Source organism: Etheostoma spectabile, chromosome 1, assembly GCF_008692095.1.
Source record: "Etheostoma spectabile isolate EspeVRDwgs_2016 chromosome 1, UIUC_Espe_1.0, whole genome shotgun sequence".
Taxonomy (NCBI): Eukaryota; Metazoa; Chordata; class Actinopteri; order Perciformes; family Percidae; genus Etheostoma; species Etheostoma spectabile.
Genome location: NC_045733.1, coordinates 2,583,956 through 2,607,147, shown reverse-complemented (window position 1 = coordinate 2,607,147; position 23,192 = coordinate 2,583,956). Strand labels below are relative to the sequence as shown.

The 23,192-nt window shown below is 38.7% G+C and overlaps 3 protein-coding genes across 6 annotated transcripts; 1 reads left to right on the top strand and 2 right to left on the bottom strand.

Moving 5' to 3' along the window:
* Positions 1-148: 148 nt before the first annotated feature.
* phf10 (PHD finger protein 10) lies at positions 149-11,315 on the bottom strand. Its single transcript, XM_032518079.1, has 12 exons — positions 11,013-11,315; positions 9,772-9,881; positions 9,243-9,373; positions 8,642-8,725; positions 8,305-8,429; positions 7,611-7,760; positions 7,402-7,511; positions 7,071-7,215; positions 6,302-6,454; positions 2,797-2,905; positions 1,783-1,971; positions 149-793 (listed from the first exon to the last, which is right to left on the bottom strand). Exons 1-12 carry the CDS (start codon positions 11,082-11,084, stop codon positions 696-698), a joined length of 1,476 nt encoding a protein of 491 aa, XP_032373970.1. The 5' UTR covers positions 11,085-11,315; the 3' UTR covers positions 149-695.
* A 12-nt stretch (positions 11,316-11,327) lies between these two features.
* Positions 11,328-16,670, top strand: rab4a (RAB4a, member RAS oncogene family). The gene is made up of 8 exons (XM_032518094.1): positions 11,328-11,664; positions 12,621-12,701; positions 12,963-13,077; positions 13,378-13,440; positions 13,536-13,690; positions 13,990-14,085; positions 14,376-14,521; positions 15,157-16,670. Exons 1-7 carry the CDS (start codon positions 11,649-11,651, stop codon positions 14,489-14,491), a joined length of 642 nt encoding a protein of 213 aa, XP_032373985.1. The 5' UTR covers positions 11,328-11,648; the 3' UTR covers positions 14,492-14,521; positions 15,157-16,670.
* A 1,233-nt stretch (positions 16,671-17,903) lies between these two features.
* ccsapb (centriole, cilia and spindle-associated protein b) lies at positions 17,904-23,105 on the bottom strand. 4 transcript variants are annotated; one of them, XM_032513716.1, is made up of 5 exons: positions 22,942-23,105; positions 21,584-21,953; positions 21,425-21,505; positions 19,991-20,211; positions 17,904-19,878 (listed from the first exon to the last, which is right to left on the bottom strand). In XM_032513716.1, exons 2-5 carry the CDS (start codon positions 21,945-21,947, stop codon positions 19,696-19,698), a joined length of 849 nt encoding a protein of 282 aa, XP_032369607.1. In that variant the 5' UTR covers positions 21,948-21,953; positions 22,942-23,105; the 3' UTR covers positions 17,904-19,695. The 4 variants fall into 4 exon arrangements, with proteins under 4 accessions (XP_032369607.1, XP_032369623.1, XP_032369632.1 ...); XM_032513732.1 differs by lacking the exon at positions 22,942-23,105 and adding an exon at positions 22,843-22,930; XM_032513741.1 differs by lacking the exon at positions 22,942-23,105 and adding an exon at positions 22,342-22,667.
* Positions 23,106-23,192: the final 87 nt, after the last annotated feature.

The following is a 23,192-nucleotide window of genomic DNA, read 5'->3' as shown; positions in this document are numbered from 1 at the left end:
ACTGCTTACTGAGGGACAATACAAAATACAAAAATCATTTTAAAAAAAAAAGAATCTTTCAAGCTGACTACAAAAATATCAGCTGACTAATCATTGATGATGGGTGGTTATTGTCAATGTAATTACAGTGAGTGGTTAAATTTTAAAAATACAAATCAATAGTGGATGGTTGACATCAAAATCAATACATGTCAATTGAGACACTTTGTTTCAGTAACCAAGACCCGCATAAATAGCTTCTGCAGCCATGATGTTGATCACAGCCAGCGTCTATTACATTTCATCACACAGAACCAAAAGCACCATGTCATCATTTAAGACAAGACTTAGAGAATTTGATTTATTTTTACTGGCCTGCCGCATTAAATACATGTTAATTAAAAATACAAAACCACACAAAAATGTTTTGAAAGTAATTAAATTACATCAGTGAGCATGTTGACATTGAGGGTTTTTTCAGCAGTACAGGATCAAAAGCACCATTTGTTAGACTAAAACAAATTTCCGACTGCAGAAATGAGTTAGCTGGCTGTTAGTGGTCAGCCGATCACAGGATTCAGTGCAGTACATTTGGATGGATTTAATTTACAGATTGGCTGTTAACATTATTTAGCTTCTGCAAATGATTGAACAAATGACTTAATGTGCATTTGTGTCGAATTTGGTCAATGTATCGTGGTTAATGATGCTGTGGATCATTTTTGAGCTGACTTGGACTTCTTAGGTGTTTTGGCTCCTCCCTTTTTTTTGGGTGTGGTGAAATCTTTGTCGCAAACCTCACATACCCAAAGACCTGAGGAGACAGAAAGAATGAATGAAAGAACTGCTATAAGAGAGAGACCAACACAAAAACATTTTTTTAAAGCAGATACACTAATTGAATGTCTGTAATAGAAATGGTATGTGTAAATGTTTGCTTCTCTCTCTCTCAAAGTTAGTGATGGGCAAATTAAGCTTTGGTGAAGCGCTGAACCACTTTGAGGAATTGTTTTGAAAATGGGTTCATTACTAAAAGCTTCAGTAACAGCAACCTTGCCTGGTGAAGTGCCAAGGCTGCGTCTAAATTATCCCGACAAGATAATGGACAGGAGGCTTTTAGACTAGTGACAAGCACGTATACTAACAATGGGATATCATTCTTCTTAAATTAAAGATTGTTGAATTTGTGTATTGTATTAATTGGTATTGGGGAAAGAGTGCTGGGGAAACAGAGGATGTGCTGGGAAAATATGGCACAAGTGGTGTGTGCTTGTGTAACTATGGCCAGGGGGGTTGTGGGACAGGGAACACTCAAAGATTTTTATTAAGGAACATTTTTTTCCCACACTTTCTAGACTGAGCCTGTTTCTTTTTTTGCTCACAACTTCTCCACATTTAGAGAAAATTTGATCAGAGGGAACGGATGACGCCAGCGTGCATAACAAACAGTTTTGCCAGTTGCAGTGGCAGCATCTAACTGGTTCCTGTGTGGCGGTGGCGCTGCAAACTACTCAGCTTATTCATTCTGAGAATGAAGCATTTGCTGCTTCGGATGTCATGTGTCACGTGATTTTTCCGTACCAAAGCAAACTTCGGAGCAGTGGTTCAAATTGAATTGTAGTTAATGGTTTGAAGCACGTATCGAGGCTTCAGTGTCAGACTGCCATCACTACTCATAGTGTTTGTTAACGAGTTAAATGCCAATCAAGACTGTTGTTCAAGTCAAGTACGTGGTTGTGTATCTGTCTGCCCATGTCGTTCATGCGTGCGTGCGTGTGCATGCGTACATGCACACCCACTTACCAGTAGGTATAGAGTCCATGCCAACGCAGAACGTGTGGTATCCTCGGTCACATTTGTCACAGAACATCATCTCGTCCTCATGGTGGGGCTGCTGACAAACGGTGCACGTCTTACACTCCATACACTGCCAGCAGTACGTCTGGATCACACCCACCAGCTCCTTGCTCATGTCCAAGCAGGACGGGTGGCCTAAAGTGTACGGACAGATTCACATGCACAGAAGCACACACAGAAATAAGTACACACCGCACAGACACATATAAGGAAGACAAAAACACAAAAGACACAAATTCAGACATAAGGTGAACAGGCCCTTCCATTGAATTCACTGTCCTGTTATTTCAGAGGAGACATCACCATTAGAAAAGAAACATCTAGAATCTACTCACATCTATTCTAAAATAAGTATTGTCAGAAATACTTAACAAATATACAGTAATAGATACCTATTGATATTAAGCAGGACTATCTAAAAACAAACCAGTTTAATGATTGTGTGACATGTTGTCGTAACTGTTAGGTTTGATCCAGCCTTTAGATGAATATCTGCACAGACACTCTTGTCGGTGTTAATCATTTTAAGTGAATTATATATTACTTGAAATTACACAAGCTTTACTGTCTAAATGTCAACACTCACAGCAGAAAAACAAGGCAGTTAAACATTTACGTTAAAATACAAAGCTTGCTTTGCTTTCACACAATAAAATTCAGTTGACTGGTGGTACAATGGACAACTGAACATTTACTTTCACTGATAAAATGAAATGGTCCATTAGTCAATGACAATCACTTCAATCATCTATTAATTTTATGTACCACTGATCTTAAATGATGAATTAGAGTCAGAGGCAAAACTGATTAATGGTAACTGCTTATGTTAATAATTTTACTCTGGGGATAATTTATACAAAAACAAATACACCTGGCGTTAAAAGTGGCTAAATTGTGCTGATGTTGTACAGTACATATAAAAAAAACAAAATATAAAAACAGGGAACTGTGTGAACTCACCGCTGTTATCACATTGGGAGCAGTGAATGAGAGCCTCTGGCTTGCCCCTCTTGTTGGCTTCTTTACCCTTCTGGCAAATGCCACATATAGCATTGGGAATGACCTTAGGCTGCAAGGGCAGAATAATGCTATAAAAACCATGTGTATCCTTGAAATTGTAGTTCAACAACAATAGTAGTTCAACAAATGTTCAATGCCTGGAGAATAACTCCACTTTTGGTGGCATAATACATGAATTACGTGTTGATTGTTTAAATACAAATTGCATCACTTGGCATCAAAGCTTCTGTCCAACAAAGTTTGTTACCAATTTAGTTACTTGTTGTTTTTAGTCTTGGTGGCAAGGAGCATCCCCAGGTTACTGGGCCTCGGAGCACTAAACATAATTCTTCACAATAAACTGCAACAGTGCAAAAAGTACCAGACAATTAAACCTATCTCAGGGTGCAAATACCAGAAATTTTTAGTGTCTAACAAGACCTTCTTACACGCATGTGACACCTGTAGTCTATGTTAGATTTATTGTCACTGTAGTGTTAGAATAGCAGACAGACTAAGGATCTGGCAGTTGCTTTTTAAACATCATACCTGTCAGTGCAACCGGTTCAAAGTGGATAGAACCAGAGCAGAAGATAAGGAGGATTGGGGCCATTTAAATCAGGATGTCACAAAGGTAAAACCTTTAACCCTTTAAAACTAACACCTCTACAGGAGGCGATACAATTAAAACAGGGATGATTGATCAATATTTTCTATATTTGGACTGTTATTCACAAGGGAAACATGACTAACTAAATCCTCAAGATAGTGACACCCTTCATTAAAATCTCCTCTGACAGGAAGTGAGCAGGTTACACTTAATAGCAGTGGGAACAAAAAACTAAGGACAAAAAAAGGACATGGTTTGGTGACGAGGAAAATCCAGGACTAGAAACAAAGCAGAGAACTAAACTACGAAGACAAACAGCAGCAGGAGAGGGAAATAAGATCATGTTAGAGCTGGACACAGTACCCCTTGTATACATTTTCATACATACTCACTATGCATATGCAAATATACATTTCTATTTCAAAATTGAACGGTTCATACCTTTGGCCTCGTTGCATTACTGAAATCATTTGCGGAAGGATTGCCCCTATTGCTATTGTAAGCTGACTCTTTATAACTTTAAAAATGTATTTGTGGACACATGAAATGCTTACATTACAAGCAGTGTCCAGCCAACGTTATAAGGTCCAATGAGTCTGCTTAATGCCAACACATCTCTTCAGTGGAAACATCCACACAGAAAAATAGAACATGAGCAGTTCATGAGGTTGAATCCTGTTTTATTCTAAATTATCTGAATTTGGTCAAACAAAAAAATGTTGTATATGATGCACATAAAAAGAAAAAACTCTCAGAGAACTCACTTTCAGGCATGTTTGCTTTATATATCTGGTGGCTTTTGTATGGAGTCATGTAGCTCTAAACATTACGTATAATTCAGACACCGCGGCATACATACTGAGACACAATTAAGTGGGAAATTTGCACTGGCTGACCCCACAGACTTTAGATCAGTGGATCATATGGTTTAAACATCATGTTTTCACTTTAATTGAGATTTCTATTATGTAAATAAGTGATAGGGTAATGCCAATCTGTTAGCTGTGCCTCACAACTTCTCATCTGCCTCGGCCAAATGATGTACATTATCGAGTGAAACTGAACTACTCAACCTCGTGACAACAATGGCCCTCATCAATCATTCCCTTATATAATATATCTGACATTCAACATAAAAACTTTCTGAGCTCCTTCTGTAAATCAAACCAGCACCGCACATTTTGGGCCGACTAAAAGCAATATCAAGGGAAACATTCTTAAAATAAAATACTAATAGTCAGATATAATCTGATTAATATAATATTAATGTATGCAACTGCATTACACAGTGAATATTTGTATCTCCATAATGTCTCATCTATGTATGATTTTGAAATATCCTGGAATCATTAACATATCATGTTAACCAGAGCTACAAAACAATGGATCGTACATACTCGACCTTTGTATGCTGCATTTTTTTTTCTAAATATAGAAATGCCTGGAAGCTTTTACATATCTAAGTCTTTTTGTACTCATCACAAATTGATATAGTACTGGTACATTATGTTACTGACTAATTCTAGTGAATTCTTGCTACCACATGCTATGTCTGTGGGCTCAAAAGCATATGCAAAATGATCTGATGACTAACGGTCAAGTCAATGCTAAGTCAAACTTAAACACACTAAAATGGGAAGCTGTTTTAAACAGACACTAGAAAAGGACCATGCCCACACCACAAAGCTGAGCTGAACTCAACTGGACTTACCCAGTTCCATCATACTCTTATCAATGGTAATATACCAGCAAATTTTATCTGTTGAAAATGTTCTTCTGCAAGGCTGAGGATCTGAAAAATTAAACACAAGTCAACTAGCACAGTGGGCTGTAGGGAACAGTAGTATACTGAAATAATACTATTTTCCCATCTGCAGTCCTTTGAACATTTAGATTAAATTCAATGCATTTATTTAAAATGAGTACCAAAGACGTGCCATGACTTGGTGTTAAAGAAAGGTGAGCTGGTGTGGGGCTTGTCCAGCAGAGTCAAAAACTTAATCAGAGAGCATATAGACTACTTCTAGCTCAGCTCAGCAACAGTGTGAACAAGGTCAGCATGGCCTCATCACTCCAAGATGACATTATAGGGCCAGGTAAACCCCATGTCAAACAACTGTTTGATACTTAACAGATTAACAGTACATCACATGGTGTAATAAACAAAGCATATTATCATACCAATAAACACTTAAAACATTAGGGTTAAGTGCATTCTACACTTCAGATATAAATGTTAAAATTCTCTAGTGTTAACATCAACTACGTTTTTAAAAGCAACCACAAATTGTATGTGGTTTATATTATCTATATTAGAGTAACAAAATGACTTTTCTTTTCAAAAATGAAACAGAAAAACTAGCAGCCAACATCCAAATACTTGTCTAGGAAGTATCTTTTTTTTTTTTGACAAGTGAGGACAGACAAGAGGTATATTAAAGACATTCAAAAGGAAAAACTTCAAAAAGTTCAAATTTGTCTTCGCTGAAAACCCCAAAAAGTGCAGTGAAAAAGAAACAAGTGAAGTGTTCCTTTAAAATGTTCTTATTGCTCACAGAAAAAAAGCCATGTGGCAATCATAAAAACAAAAACTGAAGACAGGGCCCCCAGTGTTTGACTCTGTGTGTGTGTGTGTGTGTGTGTGTTGTGTGTGTGTGTGTGTGTGTGTGTGTGTGTACCAGGTTGTCCCAGCTTAAAAGCTGACAAACTGTAGAAGCCGGAGAACAAAGTGAAGAAAGCTAGTGAGGGGTGCAGAATGGATTGAGTAAGGGAGTGGTAGCAGTAGAAAGAAGAGGAGGGGGTATAAAAGTGCTGCTGCTGTTGTTGAAGAAGAGTTCAGGTGCTTTTGTCCTCTACCTTGTACCCTGGGGTGGCTTTGTGGGAGGCAGTATGGCGCTGGCTGCCATCTTTGCCCGGCGTGGATGTCCTGTCTTTGGCCTTGGACTTGTTGCCCAGTCTACCTCCTCCCTCCTGGCTCTCAACGTCTGATGTATTGCCTGAAGAACTGTCCTGTAGAGAAAAGGGGGGAGGAAGAGTGAAGGACAAAGGGTTTAAGAGTGATGTGCAATAATGCATTTTATTATCTGAGTCAAGCTTAGTAAAAGGTAGATAATTCTGATATGGGACCTAGAACATAGCATGCAGTTGATGCTTTATTATTATTGCCACTATTCATCACACCCTCAACCGGTAGAGTCAGACAGCGCCTACCAAGAGCATGGGTCTGTCTGAGGTTTCTTCCTAAAAGGAGTTTTTACTCACCACTGTAACGCTAAATGCTTGCTCAACTAGGTGAACCCAGAAATGTTGAGTACACCAAAGTTTTATTACAGAGATGTGAAGTATGGGTCCCCAGGATACATAAACTGTTGGATGCTAATTTGCGTATGTTGAGCAATTTTCATAATTACCCCAATTAGCATTTTTAGCTTTATCGTCCATTTTGATCACATATTTTGCACTGTATGGCCAGTTTATATAATGTGTGAGTGGTTTTAGAGGTTTTAGAGGCTACTGACTTCATTTCTGGCATTTTCAGATTTCATCTGTACCACTAATCCATCCTGGATGGTTGATCTGACACAGATAGGTTACTAGAGGAGTTGTATACAGCCTAATGTCTTACAGATGACTTGTTCTTTTTGTCACCCTTGCCCTCCTCTGCGTCGTCTGAGTCTGGTTCTGAGTCCAGCGCAGGGAGCTCTGGATCTAGTGGAGGCTCAAACAGAGCTGTGTTCAATGGCAAGTATCGCAGCTCATTGGGAGAGTACCTGTCGTTCACAACACAATGATGCATCAGGGTAAAACATTCAGCATGGCAACGAATAATGCAGTCTGAAAGTCTATCCAGAAAACACAGTTTCACTTAGGAAAGGGGATGATAATTTTGAATTTATTATCTTAAATACATAGAGGCAAATTGTAAAGCCAAGCAATTATCTAAGTGTGTAGTGTACCTTTTGTAGTAATCTTGGAACTGTCCTGGAATGAGAGCCACAGGGTAAGGCCCTGTCTTTGTCAGGTCTGGAGCCAGCACCTTGAACCTGCCCTGGGGCACTTGGATAATCTGAGAAAACACACAAAACACCATTTCGTAACACAAATCTCTTTTTCTAAATTTGTGTAGAATCTCGTTGAGTTAGCTGAAGCACCTGTTTGGACTTACATGTGTTTGAAGGTCAAAGTATGCTCTCCTCTCTTCCATACGCTCCCTGTTGAAATTGCTATTGAACTCTGCAGCTTTTTTAGCTGCCTTCTTAATGTACTCAGGAACCTTGCTGGCCTCCACCTTCTGAGGGTTCTGCTGCTGCATTTGCTACGAAAGACAACAGACAAATACTGTACAGTAAGACATATGTACATATATGTACATGGATGTTAGGAAACGATACAATCATGACTGTTCTGTGGTTCGTATCTTATCACCTACTGGCTTGGCAAGCTCAGAGAACAGAGTGACACAAAGTAGTGTTCAGTTCACGGTGTTCTAAAGGTTAAATGAGACACACAAGGATATATATGGTACATTTTCTAACAATCACTCCATTCACTTAGATGATGTGAGAATAAAAAGAATTAAAAGAATTAGAATTAAAGAAGAATTAAAAGATAAGAGACAGGCAGCATGGACAAGAGGACTGCTTCAAGTTGGTTCACGCAGATACATCTTCAGGAAGGAAGACAATGTTACAATTGTAACATATTTATAACATTGGAGGACTGTTACGTCCGTTACTTTTACTTAAGGGTCGTAACAAGGACGTTTATTAAATGCATTACTGCATAATAAAAAAGACACAGTAACCATCAGGACCCTTAGTAACCCAGGATATTTCTTTTTTACTTGTCTGAATACTTACAGAGTACTCTTTAGCTATTCTCTGCCGCTCTCTCTCCTGCAGTATGACTGAATACTCTGAGTGTTTGGTGGGATACTCTTTTATCATCAGATCTATCACCTCATCACTCCGCAGAGCTGTTAGACCTGGAAACAAAGAAAAGATACACTCTGTGCACACTTGGACTGCATCAAGCACACTGATGACTTGCACAAAAAACATATTATTTACAGAGTAAATCTCATAAACATGGCACCAGGATATTTGCACTCTAAATGCACTGTGTTAAGAGAACGTTAGGCTTTCAATGAAGTGAAACAATTCTCTCTGGTCTGAGAGTGTTAGATGTGGTTCCTACCCAGAGTACACTGTATTTCAGTAATGACGTTCTGTTCACGCAGGTAAAGCTTCTCTTTGTGGGACAAGTCTCTTCTCTCCATATCTACAGAGTAACAAAGCAACAACATCCCCGGTCAAGGAACAACTTCATTCTTCATTCAGGTCAGAACATATGTAAAGAAGTGTCATTACAGTAGTATGATAGCAGACAAACCCCTAGGCATAACTACTACTAGTGAAGCCGGTCTGCCCTTTCTCAACGTCTATACTTGTATTTTTTGGAGGGGGCCATTTTTAGGTCTTTATTTTCACAGGATAGATGAAGACATAAAAGGGGAGAGAGAGGAGGAACAACATGCAGCAAAGGACCGCAGGCCGGAGCCGACCCCCCGGCCCCTGTGTTGAAAATTAAACCTCCATACGTGTGCGCCCGCTCCACCAACTGAGCTATCCCGGCCACCTATACTTGTATTTTTACTGTATTATTCCAGTAATAATACTTGTAAATAAACAAGTACTAAAAAATTAAATAATATTTTTAAGAAAAATAGCAGCACTTTATCCTTGAAGACTTTACCTTTAAGGTACAGTATTGTTTTATATTTTTACTTCAGTCTTACCAGGGTACTTCCTTTTGAATGATGTGACTCCCAGATACTCGCTGACCTGCTCCTGCAGCATATAGTACTCTCCTGTGTCATCTGGAGGCCACTTGTACTCTGTCAGGTTCTCTGCTGGGAAATATGTAGGGCTGGAAGGGGTTTGGAGGGACAACAGGAGATGAGGTTTAAAACTCTTTAACAAAAAAGATCAGTATTTGATGGTTTTGCTTTTACAAGCATGGATAATTTAAAAAAAAAAGAGATGGGAGTAACTAACAGGTTCCCAGCTAGGATGGCAAATCACAACGTAGATGACGTGGAAATTGTATTTTAAAATAAAGTATGTAGCGGGGGAACACATGAAACTGAGGTGGGACACCTTTATGTTTTTCAGTTGGATCACATACATGTATATACAGTACAAATATATCATAACATATATTAAATTATAACCAAAACCTTGTCATCCCTTAAGTTATAAAGACTGCCAAAACAAATCCTGGCAATGCTAATTCATTGCTCCAGGCCAAGTATCAAGACAACCTACCCAAGGTCTTGAATGGAGTTGTCGCAACTTCGAGAGCTGTCCCCTGAACCCATTCTCCTTCTCTTGGGAGGCTGGCTGCCATCATTGGACTCTTCTTCTATAACATCCTCCTACAGAGGAAAATAAAAACACAGTTTATGACTTTAACAATCATATAATGTGATGATGTTGGCAAATTCCACTGAGCATGCCTGTGTTTACTCACATAAATTCTTACTGCTCTTTAGGGGGCACTTTGTATTTAGCTATCTAATTTGTGGTTCAACATTTCCACAGGTATAGAAATCACTTTGTTTTTCATTTGGGCAACTGGGTTCAAAGGGAGTTTATTAATAAAGCCAGGATCATCTTAATGTCACTGTCCCCCCTTCTGATTTAAGCAGACCCATTTGATTTGATTTACTTCGTTAACAAAATCTGGGTTGTATCTCTTAAAAAGCTTTATCATTTGGACGTACAACCCATCCAATCACAGCCGTGGATTCCTAAATAATTATCAACTGACCAATTTACAGGAACATACTGTACAGTTGGTAGTTTTTGTCAGTTGCACACATTTGCACACAAGTTTGTAGCTACATGTTTAACCTCTGCGTCACTTTTAACATTATAATGGCATCATTCATAAAACTACAGTCTGCATTTAAAATCTAGTTACCTTATACTTCCTCTGCAAGGAGGAAAGGGAAAAAACTCAAAAAAAACTACAAAAATATTAATTTGTTCACTTTCGGGGATTTAACGTCAACTGCTGTCTAGCGTAGTCTTTTTTACAGCTGGAATGAGGGGATATTGGTCTTTTCACAATGATACATTTATAGCGCACAAACACCATATAATTCAGTGAAAAATGACCAAAAATGACAGCGGTGTCAAATAAAAACAAAAGCACGAGTTTGCATGTAACGTTAGAGTTGGCAAAGTGATAAACAGAGGCACATGGAAGGGCTGGCGGTATCGCTGTCATACCACTCATGTCAATATCATTTGACGTTATATGTCTTGTATGGACATAACTCATATAAACAAATGTTTGATGGCAAACCATCCCTAACATTCAGCACACACTTGAAAACAAAGGGGTGATGCTAACGTCGCCATCAGTGGTCATTCATGGACGCAGGTAGCCGTTTGCTAGCTAGCTAGCTAGCCGTTAGCTGACCATGAAACAGTGCAGAGCTCAGTGAACAGAGCTAACGTTATTTATAATTCGTGTTGTACGTGTGGAATATAAATGTCACCTTTATCGATTGTGCTCCAGGAGTACCAGGGTTGCTGTCGCAGGGCGATCTGACGGGAAGCACAGCAGCCATATTTCTCTAAAAAAAAAAGCTGCAGCTAGGCTAGCTTCCTAGCCCCTTCTTCGTTTTCTTCTTCTTGTACAGTTTTGTGGTAGTGGGCAAACATTGAGGTGCATAACCGTCCGCCACCTTCTGGGCTAGAGGGTAGCTAGGTTGCGATAGATCATTTTCTTGCTTCATCTTAACTGTAATTGGTGTGTCAATTCTATACACACTAATTATATTATTTGGTCATTTAAATATTATGTTAGCTAAGGCTATGCTAATCACAAACTGTCGACGAATTTGAATGATCTTCAAAGAAGTCTGTCTCAAAAGTGTCTGTTGCAGTAACGGTAGCTGGTTAAACAGCACCACCCTACGGCAGTGTTTAAGCAATTACAATGCTCGGCCCGTTTGGATTGCTTTTATTTTGAAAAAACAACAAGCCACGTACGGGAAGTCGGAGGGGAAATCAGCTGAAATCCGCGGAAAGCATCAACAGGACTATTTTTCGCTACTTAGCTAGCTGTCCATCTATATCCAATTTCTGTTTCTCGTTTCCCTCCTTTTTGCTGTCAAAACTCCACACAGGCGATGTCTGAGTCATACGGTAAGGAGGCTGTTTTGACATGTAGCCACCGTTAGCATCTTCACGTATGCATTGCATAGAGATAGCTAGCTAGGATGAGGCAGGTGTGCCGAGGGAGCTTTTTCTCATCATAAACAGAGATAGCTGACAGGCTAACCGAAGGCTGCTGGCCTTAAAAATGCAATGTCAGCGTACATAATGCCACATAGGTTATATAGTATATTTCACTGTGGCTATGCCGGGGAAATGTATTGATGTTGTGAGGTTACAAATCGCCACATAGGTTAGCGGAATTGACAGGAAGCTGACGCCAGGGGGGACAGGGCTAGGGTGATGGAGCTGGTATGAAGACTTGACTCCGCTGTGTATCTTGTACAATAGACACAATACAAGGATTTTATGGGATACTTATTTAGGTGTTAACCATGGTTTGTGAGGGATTGATGTCCTAGCTTTACCATTTTACATTAAGATGATCAGGATGTTGAAGTGGAGTTGGGATACTACTCCTAGACTACTGCTACTGTCTATGTGTAAAGCATAGCTGTGTTCTGTAAACCCAAAGTTATGTACCACTATGATGTATTCTGTTCCTGTGTGTATGCATTACTCATATCAATATTTAATAGTTATCAAATCATGATTGTTTGCTGCTATTTGTAATTTAACACAAACGCACAAATTAAATATAATCATTAAACGTTGTGACTAAGCTATGTACTGAGCAAAACAGAAAATAACTGGCATTTCCTCTCAGACAAATATATGATGGTGACACTGTTTCTAAATAATCACAAACATATCTTTGATATTTCTGTCAACTTCTTAGGATATCAGATGGCAAATGCAATATGTTGATACCAATATAAATAAACAACTTTGAGCTAATATTGTACAATAATATTGCCACAGCTTTGGCTCTAGTTATGACAATCATGCTTGCTTGGTTGGTATACATTAATGTTTTCTTTCATCAGATTTCCTGTTTAAATTCCTGGTGATTGGAAATGCTGGAACGGGCAAATCCTGTCTGCTGCACCAGTTCATAGAGAAGAGATGTAAGTCATAAATATTCCACACACTGTTCATTATTTACTATTAACAGACAGTTGCTCTGACCTCTAATGAACAACAATGCAGTTTTAAGAAATTAACAAATATTAGCATGTGAAAATTGGATCACCTTTTTTAAATGTTGGTCAGAGAAAGTCCAGATGATTATAGTCATTGTCTTGTACAGTGCATTTTCTTCACCAAAAAGATACTGTGTAGGCCCTCACTATGTATTGCAATTGAAGCCCTTTTAATTTGTTTTCCAGTTAAGGATGAATCCAACCACACGATTGGAGTGGAGTTTGGCTCCAAGATCATCAATGTTGTCAATAAAATGGTCAAACTGCAGATTTGGGACACTGCAGGACAAGAAAGGTTCAGGTAGGAAAAAATCCCCAAATAACCGTCTATGGTTAAAGTCAAATGTAATGCCCTCACCCTCTTTCACAACACATTTTGGACCCTGTGCTCATACATACAACAGTTTGTATGCAATGTAACGTAAGTAAACAGTACTAGCAAGATGGCCGATCGCATTTATTTCCTGCAAGGTTTAGTGCTGTTATTACCAATGTTCGTTTTTATCCCAACAGCCAGGTTGGACTAACTATTAACAATACCTCTGCACGCTCTTTCTTTCAACAAATTTTGTGTGTGTTGTGTGTTGTGTGTGTGTGTCAGGTCTGTGACCAGGAGTTACTACAGAGGAGCTGCAGGGGCTCTGCTGGTCTATGATATCACCAGGTAAATCAGCCAATCACAAAACTAGATTTCAATTCACCTCGGTGTCAAGTCCTCTGTTTTTAATAATGTAACCCGTCTGTCTCTGTACACTGCAGTCGAGAGACATACAACGCTCTGACCACGTGGCTGAGTGATGCTAGGATGCTGGCCAGTCAGAACATCGTCATCATTCTATGTGGAAACAAGAAGGACCTGGACGCAGACAGAGAGGTCACGTTCCTGGAGGCTTCGCGCTTTGCTCAGGAGAATGGTAGGCTTAACAGTTTGTCATATAGTGGGATGCTTTGATAGTTCTACTCATAGCCTGTAATAATAGCTGGTGAATGTATCAATCCTTAGAACAAAGCTCCAGGCATTGACCTATTATTGTTAGAGGAAGGGCTTTTTTGGCATATCATTAACACCTCAAATCTTTTGAAATTATAGCATTTACTTGGGTTCCGAAAAGAAGTATGCTGCTTAAAGTATATTAAGACTTCAAAGGTCTAAAATAACTGTGTGTGTGTGTGTCTGTGTGTGTGTCTGTGTGTCTGTGTGTGTATGTGTCAGAGCTGATGTTCCTGGAGACAAGTGCTCTAACTGGGGAGAACGTTGAAGAGGCGTTTGTCCAGTGTGCTCGGAAAATCCTCAACAAGATAGAGTCAGGTAGGAACTGCGATCCTCTTCTATAGCCCTAACCCCCGACTCTAAATTGCTTCTTATCCTGACAGGATCAACAAGGAAGGCTTAGGTAAGACTCCAGACCCAGCGCTGTCGCATCTCTCATGGAGAATTTTCATAGTTAAAGTCAGAAACAACTTAACTTAATTATTAAAAAAACAATTTAAAAACTCAATCTAAAATACTCCACACATCCCACATAATGCTATTTATACTTGCCAAAGATCCCAACATGAAGTCTCAACACACTCTCACAGCTTCTCTCTTATTTTCAGGTGAGCTGGATCCAGAGAGGATGGGTTCAGGTATCCAGTATGGGGACGCTGCGTTACGACAGCTCCGTTCTCCTCGTCGTGCTCAGCTGCAGGGCACCCAGGAGTGTGGCTGCTAGTGGGCGCACCCAGTAACACACACAGACAAGGTGAAAGGGCAGTGGGTTTGAACTGTGTATGCATCATAAAATCATATATATTTTTGCTCTTTTATACATAAAGACGTAAATCTAAAAAGAGTTCTTTATTACATTAAGAAAAAAGGGCTTAATCATTTCCTAAAACACCTGGCACTGTAGTTTTTAGGAAATGTTACTCATGAATGTGGAATTGACTCAAGGTAAACTACAATGCCCCTTTTCATCATTATGAAGATTTTTGTCACCCAGTGCTTACTGGGCTGCTTTAATAGTTTTTGGACAAATATGGAGGTCTACGGAGAGAGCTATACTCTATATCAGGCTTTGTTTACATTAGTTGGATCAATTCATTGTTATTTCTGGTCTTTTTACGGGATTTATTGACAATAAAGATATAGAACATCACCAGAATGACTCTTTAATGAAGTTTACTTCATTGACATGATACTGGTTCAGCCTGCCTTTTGCTTGCAAACTGGAAGTAGGTCATGTCTCTGCAATTCTTACCCCAATAATGATAAGAGTTGTAAATTGGTTATTGGGTCAATATGTCCAAATTGTTGATACACTTCTGCACATTCCCCAAACATGGCTCCTTACAGCTATGTTATAATTTTTCATGTCTATCTTTGTGTGTGTTTCAGGCGGGTTTGTGAAGACCAGGAGAAGAACAGCCACGGGGGGACCCAAGGTTCAGGTTGTTATGCTGGTGACTCCTCTCTGACCTTTTCGCACGGAAAACCTTTGGAACCTTTGTTGTCATGACTGCACCTGCAGAGAGCTCAAAAGACCTCCCAGCCACGCCCCCTCAGACCTCTCTGACCATCTCCAAGGTAACCAGAGACTGCTAACCCTGCAACATTCTGCTCCACTGTTGGACCAAACCTTCCCCAGCCCTCCAATCAGTATGTGAATTACTGACATGTATGTCCCCTCTCACATCGGGCAGTGATACACTACACATACATTTTGCACTCCATGTATACCTTTTAACACACGTTCTCTCCCAGTGACGTGCCCGCGGGCAATGTAGCTACCAAAATTCCTACCTACCCAACCTGGTGTTTACATCCCATCATTCTCTCTGTTGCCTTCTTACACATCTGCTTACCTGTCTACCTGCCTGTCTCTTTACACAGCTCTCTGCCTCTCTGAATCTCCCTAAAGCATCTTATACCCTGTACAGTGTTTCTGTACATAGACTGCTGCATGTTTTCTCAAACAGAATATCACAGTATTTCATTATGAAGAGATATATGTATATTAAAGTAGATATCAGCATCTGTTTCATGCTCCACTGTATTATTATCATGTTAAGCTACAATACACTGGCAACTTGTACGCAGTATAGAAGGGGAGTACTGTTTGCAGCAATTATGTTAACTTGTAAATGACACAAGCTGATATGGAGTACATTATGGACTAACAAGTTTATGTGGGTAAATGCTGTTTTATTATTGTTAAAGCTTATAGATTAAAAAATAAGAAGACATATTTAGAGCATATATTTGGCTTTCTGTTAATAATAATAATTTGGAGTTTAAAAGTTGCATGTCAACTTTTAATTTACAATGGCATGTTCAGCGTTCACCATTCAGTTAAATGAGTCATGAATCCAAAGGATTCCAATTATGACTGATCCCTCTCATTTGTATGATACCTGTTTACATGAATACCTCACTGACTTGTGCCAGCTGTGGGATAATACTAACTCAATGCATTTCAAGTTTTAGAAATGAATGTGAAACCATCTGATGTGTGTTTGATTTTGGTCTCCAAAGATACTTTATGTTCAGTTCAGCCACATGAAGCTCTTGTCAAAAAACACTAGAATTTGGGAATTTTTCAACGGTTTAGATTTAGAGATGTGTTTTACATAGGTATAATCAATCATCATGCTGCAACATGTTTATGTTGTTTTACGTTTTTGCCCCTTGACAATTATGCATTCAACTTTGGAATCAAGCACACTTCAAACTAGAAATATTTCCTTCATCTGATAGTGGCTTTGGCTGCTTCACGTCAGGATGCCGTCTTGTGTTTATGTCATCAAGTCCTTTGTTTATTTCTGGACATGGTTTGTTTTTCTCATGTCATTATGAATATCATTAATTTTTAATTTATTGTGTATGATAAATGCCTATGTTTTTAAAATAAACTACAACAAATATAGCATTGTCTTTGAAAAAGTTTTTGTAAATTGATGTCTTTCTTCAAAGAGATTTGATTTCTTAAAGTTTTCTGAATAATAGCCTATGTGTCATTTGGTAGAGATGAACAGACGGGTGGAAAGTAATTTCTTGAAAGCTTTGCACTAGGAGTGGGAATTACCAGAGGCATCACAATACAACATCACAATACTAATGTCACGATATGATATTGTGATTTTAAACATATTGCTTTATAACAATTTATTACCTTTTTTCCAATTTCAAATTATGTCCCCAAAAGGAAACTTTGTCCATATCTATTTTATCTAAAATAAACATTTCTCTGTTTGTTCATCTCACTTCAATTTTATTACTGCAAAATGGGATTGTCAAGCAGACAAATTGACAACAGATATGTAATAATAGATTGATACTTGGCATCTGTTTATGGTCATAATCTCCACCTGATTCAATTTCTTGAGTGGGATGATCATGTTGGATGACACTGTCCTGGTGTTATATATATATATATATATATATATATATATATATATATATAATATTATATATAGATATATAGATATATAGATATATAGATAATAAGATATATAGATATAGATATAGCTCTGCTATACATTACCAAGTAAACCTAGAGAAACACATGACAAGTATAGTATTAAATATAATACAATACCTAGTCTAAAATTGGCATCAGTGGCCAGTAAATATCTGATTAAAGACAGAGTAATCAAGTCTGAAATCTGACTGAACATTTGATACAAACTTTCAGTAAATGACAGCTTTTCATACTGGGTGGGTTACAGGTACTAAAGATTATTGAGGTTTAACACCCAGTCACATCAGCACGGTGTTCCAGGCAAGTGTTGACATTCATGTTTAGATTTTAATCTTTATTTGACATGTACTTTTGAGGTTTGCAGAATTTTCTTTTTTTAAGAGTTTGACACTTCTAAAAAACAGTATAACAGTAACAGTATAATATTGCACTCAGTTTAAAACTTATCCGAACTATAATACAGTTTAACTGAAAAAAACTAAATCATTACAATAGCAAGAAATACTGAACTCAAAGTTACAACAACAAAACAAAGATTTGGAGAAAATGTTAAATGAACAAATGTAAAGCACAGGCCTCCCATCCTTTTTTCCTGCACAATATTAAAATCAATAACATCAATAACTATAGATGTGCAAAGGAGAAAAAAACATCTCAAGTCTTAATGGCACAGAGATGATTTTATCATGATAACTGATACAAGGAAACCAAGTGGGATCTGATTTATCTTGGTTTGGATGATCAAAACATTTTGTCTTGTGTAATTACAAACGTCTGATGTTCGAAACAGACGACTACACACATACAAACAAATATACAGAGATTTAAAAAATAAACAAATTACATGAAAACCAAAATCAGTGGCCAGGTATTCTAGTCAAATATTCTTTCATAAAGGTGACTAATTATCAAAGTGCATATTGATTTGGCCCTGCTTAAGAGTGTATGCTACTTTAACAGGTAAGCAGTAAATCAGCAATTTGTACTCATGTATTTCATTTAGGTGTCAGCTTAATGTCCACTGTTGTTATGGTTCCTCTTTTGGTTCTATAGCATATTCAGTAACAGTAATTATAAAACAGATTTGACCTCAAGAATTATGCTTTGAAAAGAGCCTAAATTAGCTGTATGTCATAATTAATGTTACAATGTTATGGTGGAAAGAGTCCCATGGCCAGTGAATGTTTAACAGAAACACATTTCACAGTCATCCAACGGCTTTAAAAGTCACACACACACACACACACACACACACACACACACATCTATTTTCACACTGCAATGTCACCAGGTCAATTGGTTACTCTACACACACATTAACACAACTTATGAACAAAGACAGTGTGGCCGTGTGGGTGTGGCTGGGCATCAGCTGCAGTGGCTGAGGGAAGGTCGACGCACCGGTGAGTATTTGTTAAATGTGGATCTGCCAGGCGGGCTGCAATAACGTGTGATAAATACCACAGTGAAGCTGGGTCTGACAAATCACTGACATGCGAGCTGACATGTGCTAGGCAGGAAGATGACAAGGAGCGGAGAGCTGTGCACAGGGACAGTTGCTATGCAGGCGGACAAATCTGTACCGCAACTTTTGTGAGAAGTACTTAGGTGTTGAATAAACGTCTGTTTACATGCCAGTCGGTGTCTGTCTGTTCATCTCACATCGGGGATTTTACACAGAGATGTGTTTGACTGTGTGCACAGAGTGTGATTCCCTCTTCATCTAAACCAAGTCAGTTAGGATCAATCCGTTAACCGTTAAACAAACCATTAAATCTACAAGAACCAGTTCTCAATCAAGTGATCTCAAAACAAAAGCTGTAAAAATGTTAAACAAACATAGCTATTTCTGTAAGACAATCAATACTTTGTACCGTAAAGCTGCATACATTCGAGAAAAACTTTCAGTTGGTTAAGCCGTCTTGCTGTGCTTAGCAGAACTTTTTGGAATCCAAACATTTTGGCTGTTTGGTTTTGTCAATGAGCATATACAATAAGTGTATGTATATTCTGTTTAAAGGGACTGCATCAAAGTATGGCTGTAAAATGCACCTTCCTCACTAATCAAACTATCTGTATGTGGTAGATGATTCTATTTATTATAAATTTACTTTACATTTACTTTCAAGATTATCTTATACCCTGTTAAATGATTCTTATTGTATGTATTAAAAAACAGTTTTCTAAAAAAAAAACATGACAGTACACATCTGGGGGAATAAGCCACACAGTGAATGTCAATGTTGTATCAGCTTACACTCTGAATGTGAGAGTGACACAAATTTTGGATCTTTTGTATAAATCAATCCACCCCATGCTCTATTTCACATCTATGGATATTTAAACTGCAGCGGTGGAAGGCAATAATGGCTTTATGTTTCGTCTGGAATCAAACCTGATGTAAGTATTTTTGCTGTGTGTGTGCATGCGTGCGTGCAAGCGTGTGTGTGTGTCTCTTATCGGGAGCGAGCTGAGAAGGAGCGCATGTACTCAGTGAGCCAGGGGTTAAATTCTGGTTGAACCAACTTTTTGGCCTTGTCCAGATCGGCAGACTTGGCTCTCCGGCGCTCGGCCTTCTGGGTCTGGATCTGGTGCTCCACCTCCCGCCTGGTCTTTGCACGAAGAGCCGACTCATGGATCTACCGGCAAAATTAACATAATAATAAACGGTCAGTTCCTGCTGACACTTTTACTCAGTCACAACGCAGCTCATCACGTGTAGATCTACAGAATGGTAGACAGAATAATTACCTCAGTAGTCGAAGCTGCAGGGCCAACATTATGTGTCTTCTTGCTGCACATGTTTGAATTCTTCTCTCCTGAAGCGTACAAAGCAAAAGGATGTCTGCTCTCCTTACTGCCGTCCCCGGGCTGCCGTGTGGGTGCAGGTCTCACCCGCTGGGAGCGCCATGTTTGCTTTGAAGATTTGGAGGGTTTACTTTGCTGTAGTCGGGGTCCTCCAGTGTCTCTCTCTACAAATAGAAAAGACATACAGGTTAAAGCAGCGGCAAATGCTTGATGATACTGATCAATTCAAATGTGCATACAGTAAGTTCCTTGGAGATAGATTATCAAGAAACTAAGCAATGCAGAGATAAAGTTGCTGTCAACATTTATGAATACATTTGTAGTGTTTTTTGGTAGGGATTAGTATTGTTTGAATTTCTAAAAAAAAAAATATCTTTTATTGTTTTTTTTTGCTAGTTTTATATTGATTAATGCATGTACATTAATTATATTAATTTACTTTATTGGCGATCCATCAACTTGTAATCTTACCCTATATAATGTCATATAAATACCAGTAAAAAGTTGATCATATAGGTATATAACTAGGGCTGAGACAATATTTTTCATTAACAACTCAAAGATATTCATTTTATGGTCATAGATGAGTTAAAACTAGAAATTTTTACATTTAAGAAGCTGGATTGAGAAAATTTGTATCTTTTTCCATAAAAAAATGACTCAACTGATCAAAATAGTTGCCGGTTAATGTAATAGTTGACACCTTATTGATTAATTGATTTAGCTTTGCAACTTTATTTATAATCATGTTATTCTCCAAAATCTTTTAAAAACACAAGCAGTTGTACAAGAACTTCAGCTAAATATAATACCTAGTCTAAAATTGGCCTCAGTTGTCAAAAAAGAGTAAATAAGACTGGAATCTGACTGAGCATTTGATACAAACTTTCAGTAAATGAATGTCATATCAGCACAGTGCTCCAGGCAAGTGTTGACTTTCATTTTTAGATTTTTATCTTTATTTGATATGTACTTCTGAGGTTTGCAGACTATATATATACACAATTTGTATCCAGAAAAGGCTAACAAATCATTGTTTGACAAAATATGATAACTTATAAGACCTACCCAGTCCCATGTATGTATTATATTAACACACAGTCCTTATCACTATAAAGCCAGGAGCCTTTTTGAGAATGTGTAGTGTACATTTTTAGCTTAAAATTAGCTTAAAATTAGCTTAAGCTTTAGTCGTTTTGCTATATTCTTCACTATACTATGTTTTTGCTTTTCATCTCCACTGGGGGAAGCTATCGTTTCTGTAGTTATCTTCCTGCCCATCACATCAGTTTTCCACCCCTTTCTTTTAATGTTGATCATGATTCTGATTCCATCTCAGGACTTTGCACACTAACTATGCTTTCAACAATGAATTACCTCTGTCTTGTTCCCTGTGAGTCTGCTCCTCTGTCTCGTCCTCTAGTACTCCTGTGTCTTTGGCACCTTCAACCTGTGTGCCTGAGGAGTGAATGTCATCATATGGTACAGAGTAACATGCATACATCCCAATATGTTGTACGTATAGCTAATTTTTACCATGGACTGGGAACTGTCGAGCAGACACATTCTCCTCTTCTTGGAGGGGAAGCCTGGGTACCGACCGCATGACTCTGCTCTGCTGCTCCTGCTGTCCGTCCATCTTCGCCCCCTCCAGCTCCGCCTCCACCCTGTCTCTGCTGGTCTCGGAACCTACCTGGTTCTTGCTGGGAGGAGGGGGGGTTCTTTCTCCAGACTCTGAATCACTGTCGGGGCCACTCCAGAACCAGGGGTTGTGTGTTTGCTCCAGCAGCCTGCGGGTCAGCCTGTACTTCAGCATCTCCTCATAACACTTAGTATAGGTCTCCCATTTGGGGTCTTTGAATTTCTTCATGTACTCAGAGCGGATCCTCTTGGTCACCATGTTGAACTGAAACAAAAAGAGCACAAGCTGAAAAACACTAACGCTGAAAAGCTAGCGTTGTTACACACGAATCACACGCTAATAAGATAAGTTATATACCTTGGGGGGAATACTGTTATAAGCCTAAACAAAGCCCTCGCACATCGTAAGTTAGCTAGCTACGATGTTTTCAACACGCGCAGTTCTTAACTTCTTTGAGGTTTGGTAGGCTATTACCGCCAGACATTTAAACCATAATGTGGAGACATTTCAAGCCAATGGCAGATAAGCTAGAGGCTTCCCCGGCTAAAGACCCGCCCACTTCCTCCTCAACCCGGGAATATTCATAACAGTTCACTGAGTTCGCCTTGCTGGGCTGCGGGTGGAGAATAAAGACTAGTTTTGAGAAACTTACCAACTAGGACATTCGCTCTGTAAATTCCATCGGCGTTTTATTATAAAAAAAAAAAAAAATGGATGAATGAATTTTGAATTCGGATACTAAAAGAAGACGTTTCTTGAACGTGATGACGTAATGACATCTCCTCATCTGATTGGCCCCAGGCATGATTGTTAAGTATTCCAAATTAAAGGTTAGCCGTAAGCACTGTATCGAAGCACTCCAAGCTTTATGACCCAATTATGACAACCCTATGTCATCATTGCTGAAAGACGATATTTTTATATTCAAAGGCTTTAAAATAAGCGTGCATTAAATTGCCATCTTGGACTGTATCATGTGTATATAACATAGTGTCAATACGCTATGGGTTAAACATTTGCCTGTTAATCAATATCATCTCCTTACAACAAACGTGTTATTAATAGATGTCTGTTAATCATAGGGTAACATGGAGCCCCGATAATCGCCTGTCAGCAGTCGCAGAAAATAGCCTAAACGTAAAATCTCACCGACAATCCATCGACTGTCGTCTATAACAGTGCAAGGCTTCACAGCAGAAATGTTATGGCTGAAGAGTCTAAATATATGTAGGCCTACAGTAAATATACTTACGCTGGTGTCGTTTTTCACGGAAGCAGAACAGAACAGATGGCTGCTAATCACAGGCTGCGTCTTTTAGCTCCGCCCGCTTGAGGACGTTTTTAAAAAGCCAAACACACCCGCAACAGGTGGCCCGGGCCGAGATGCCAGGAATGCGGTTAGGACGTTAATGAACGATTGGGTAATGTGATGATGATGATGTGAATGATTTCTATCACATGGTAAAAGAGGATGAAAATACAATTAGTCTTCTTGTATTTAGA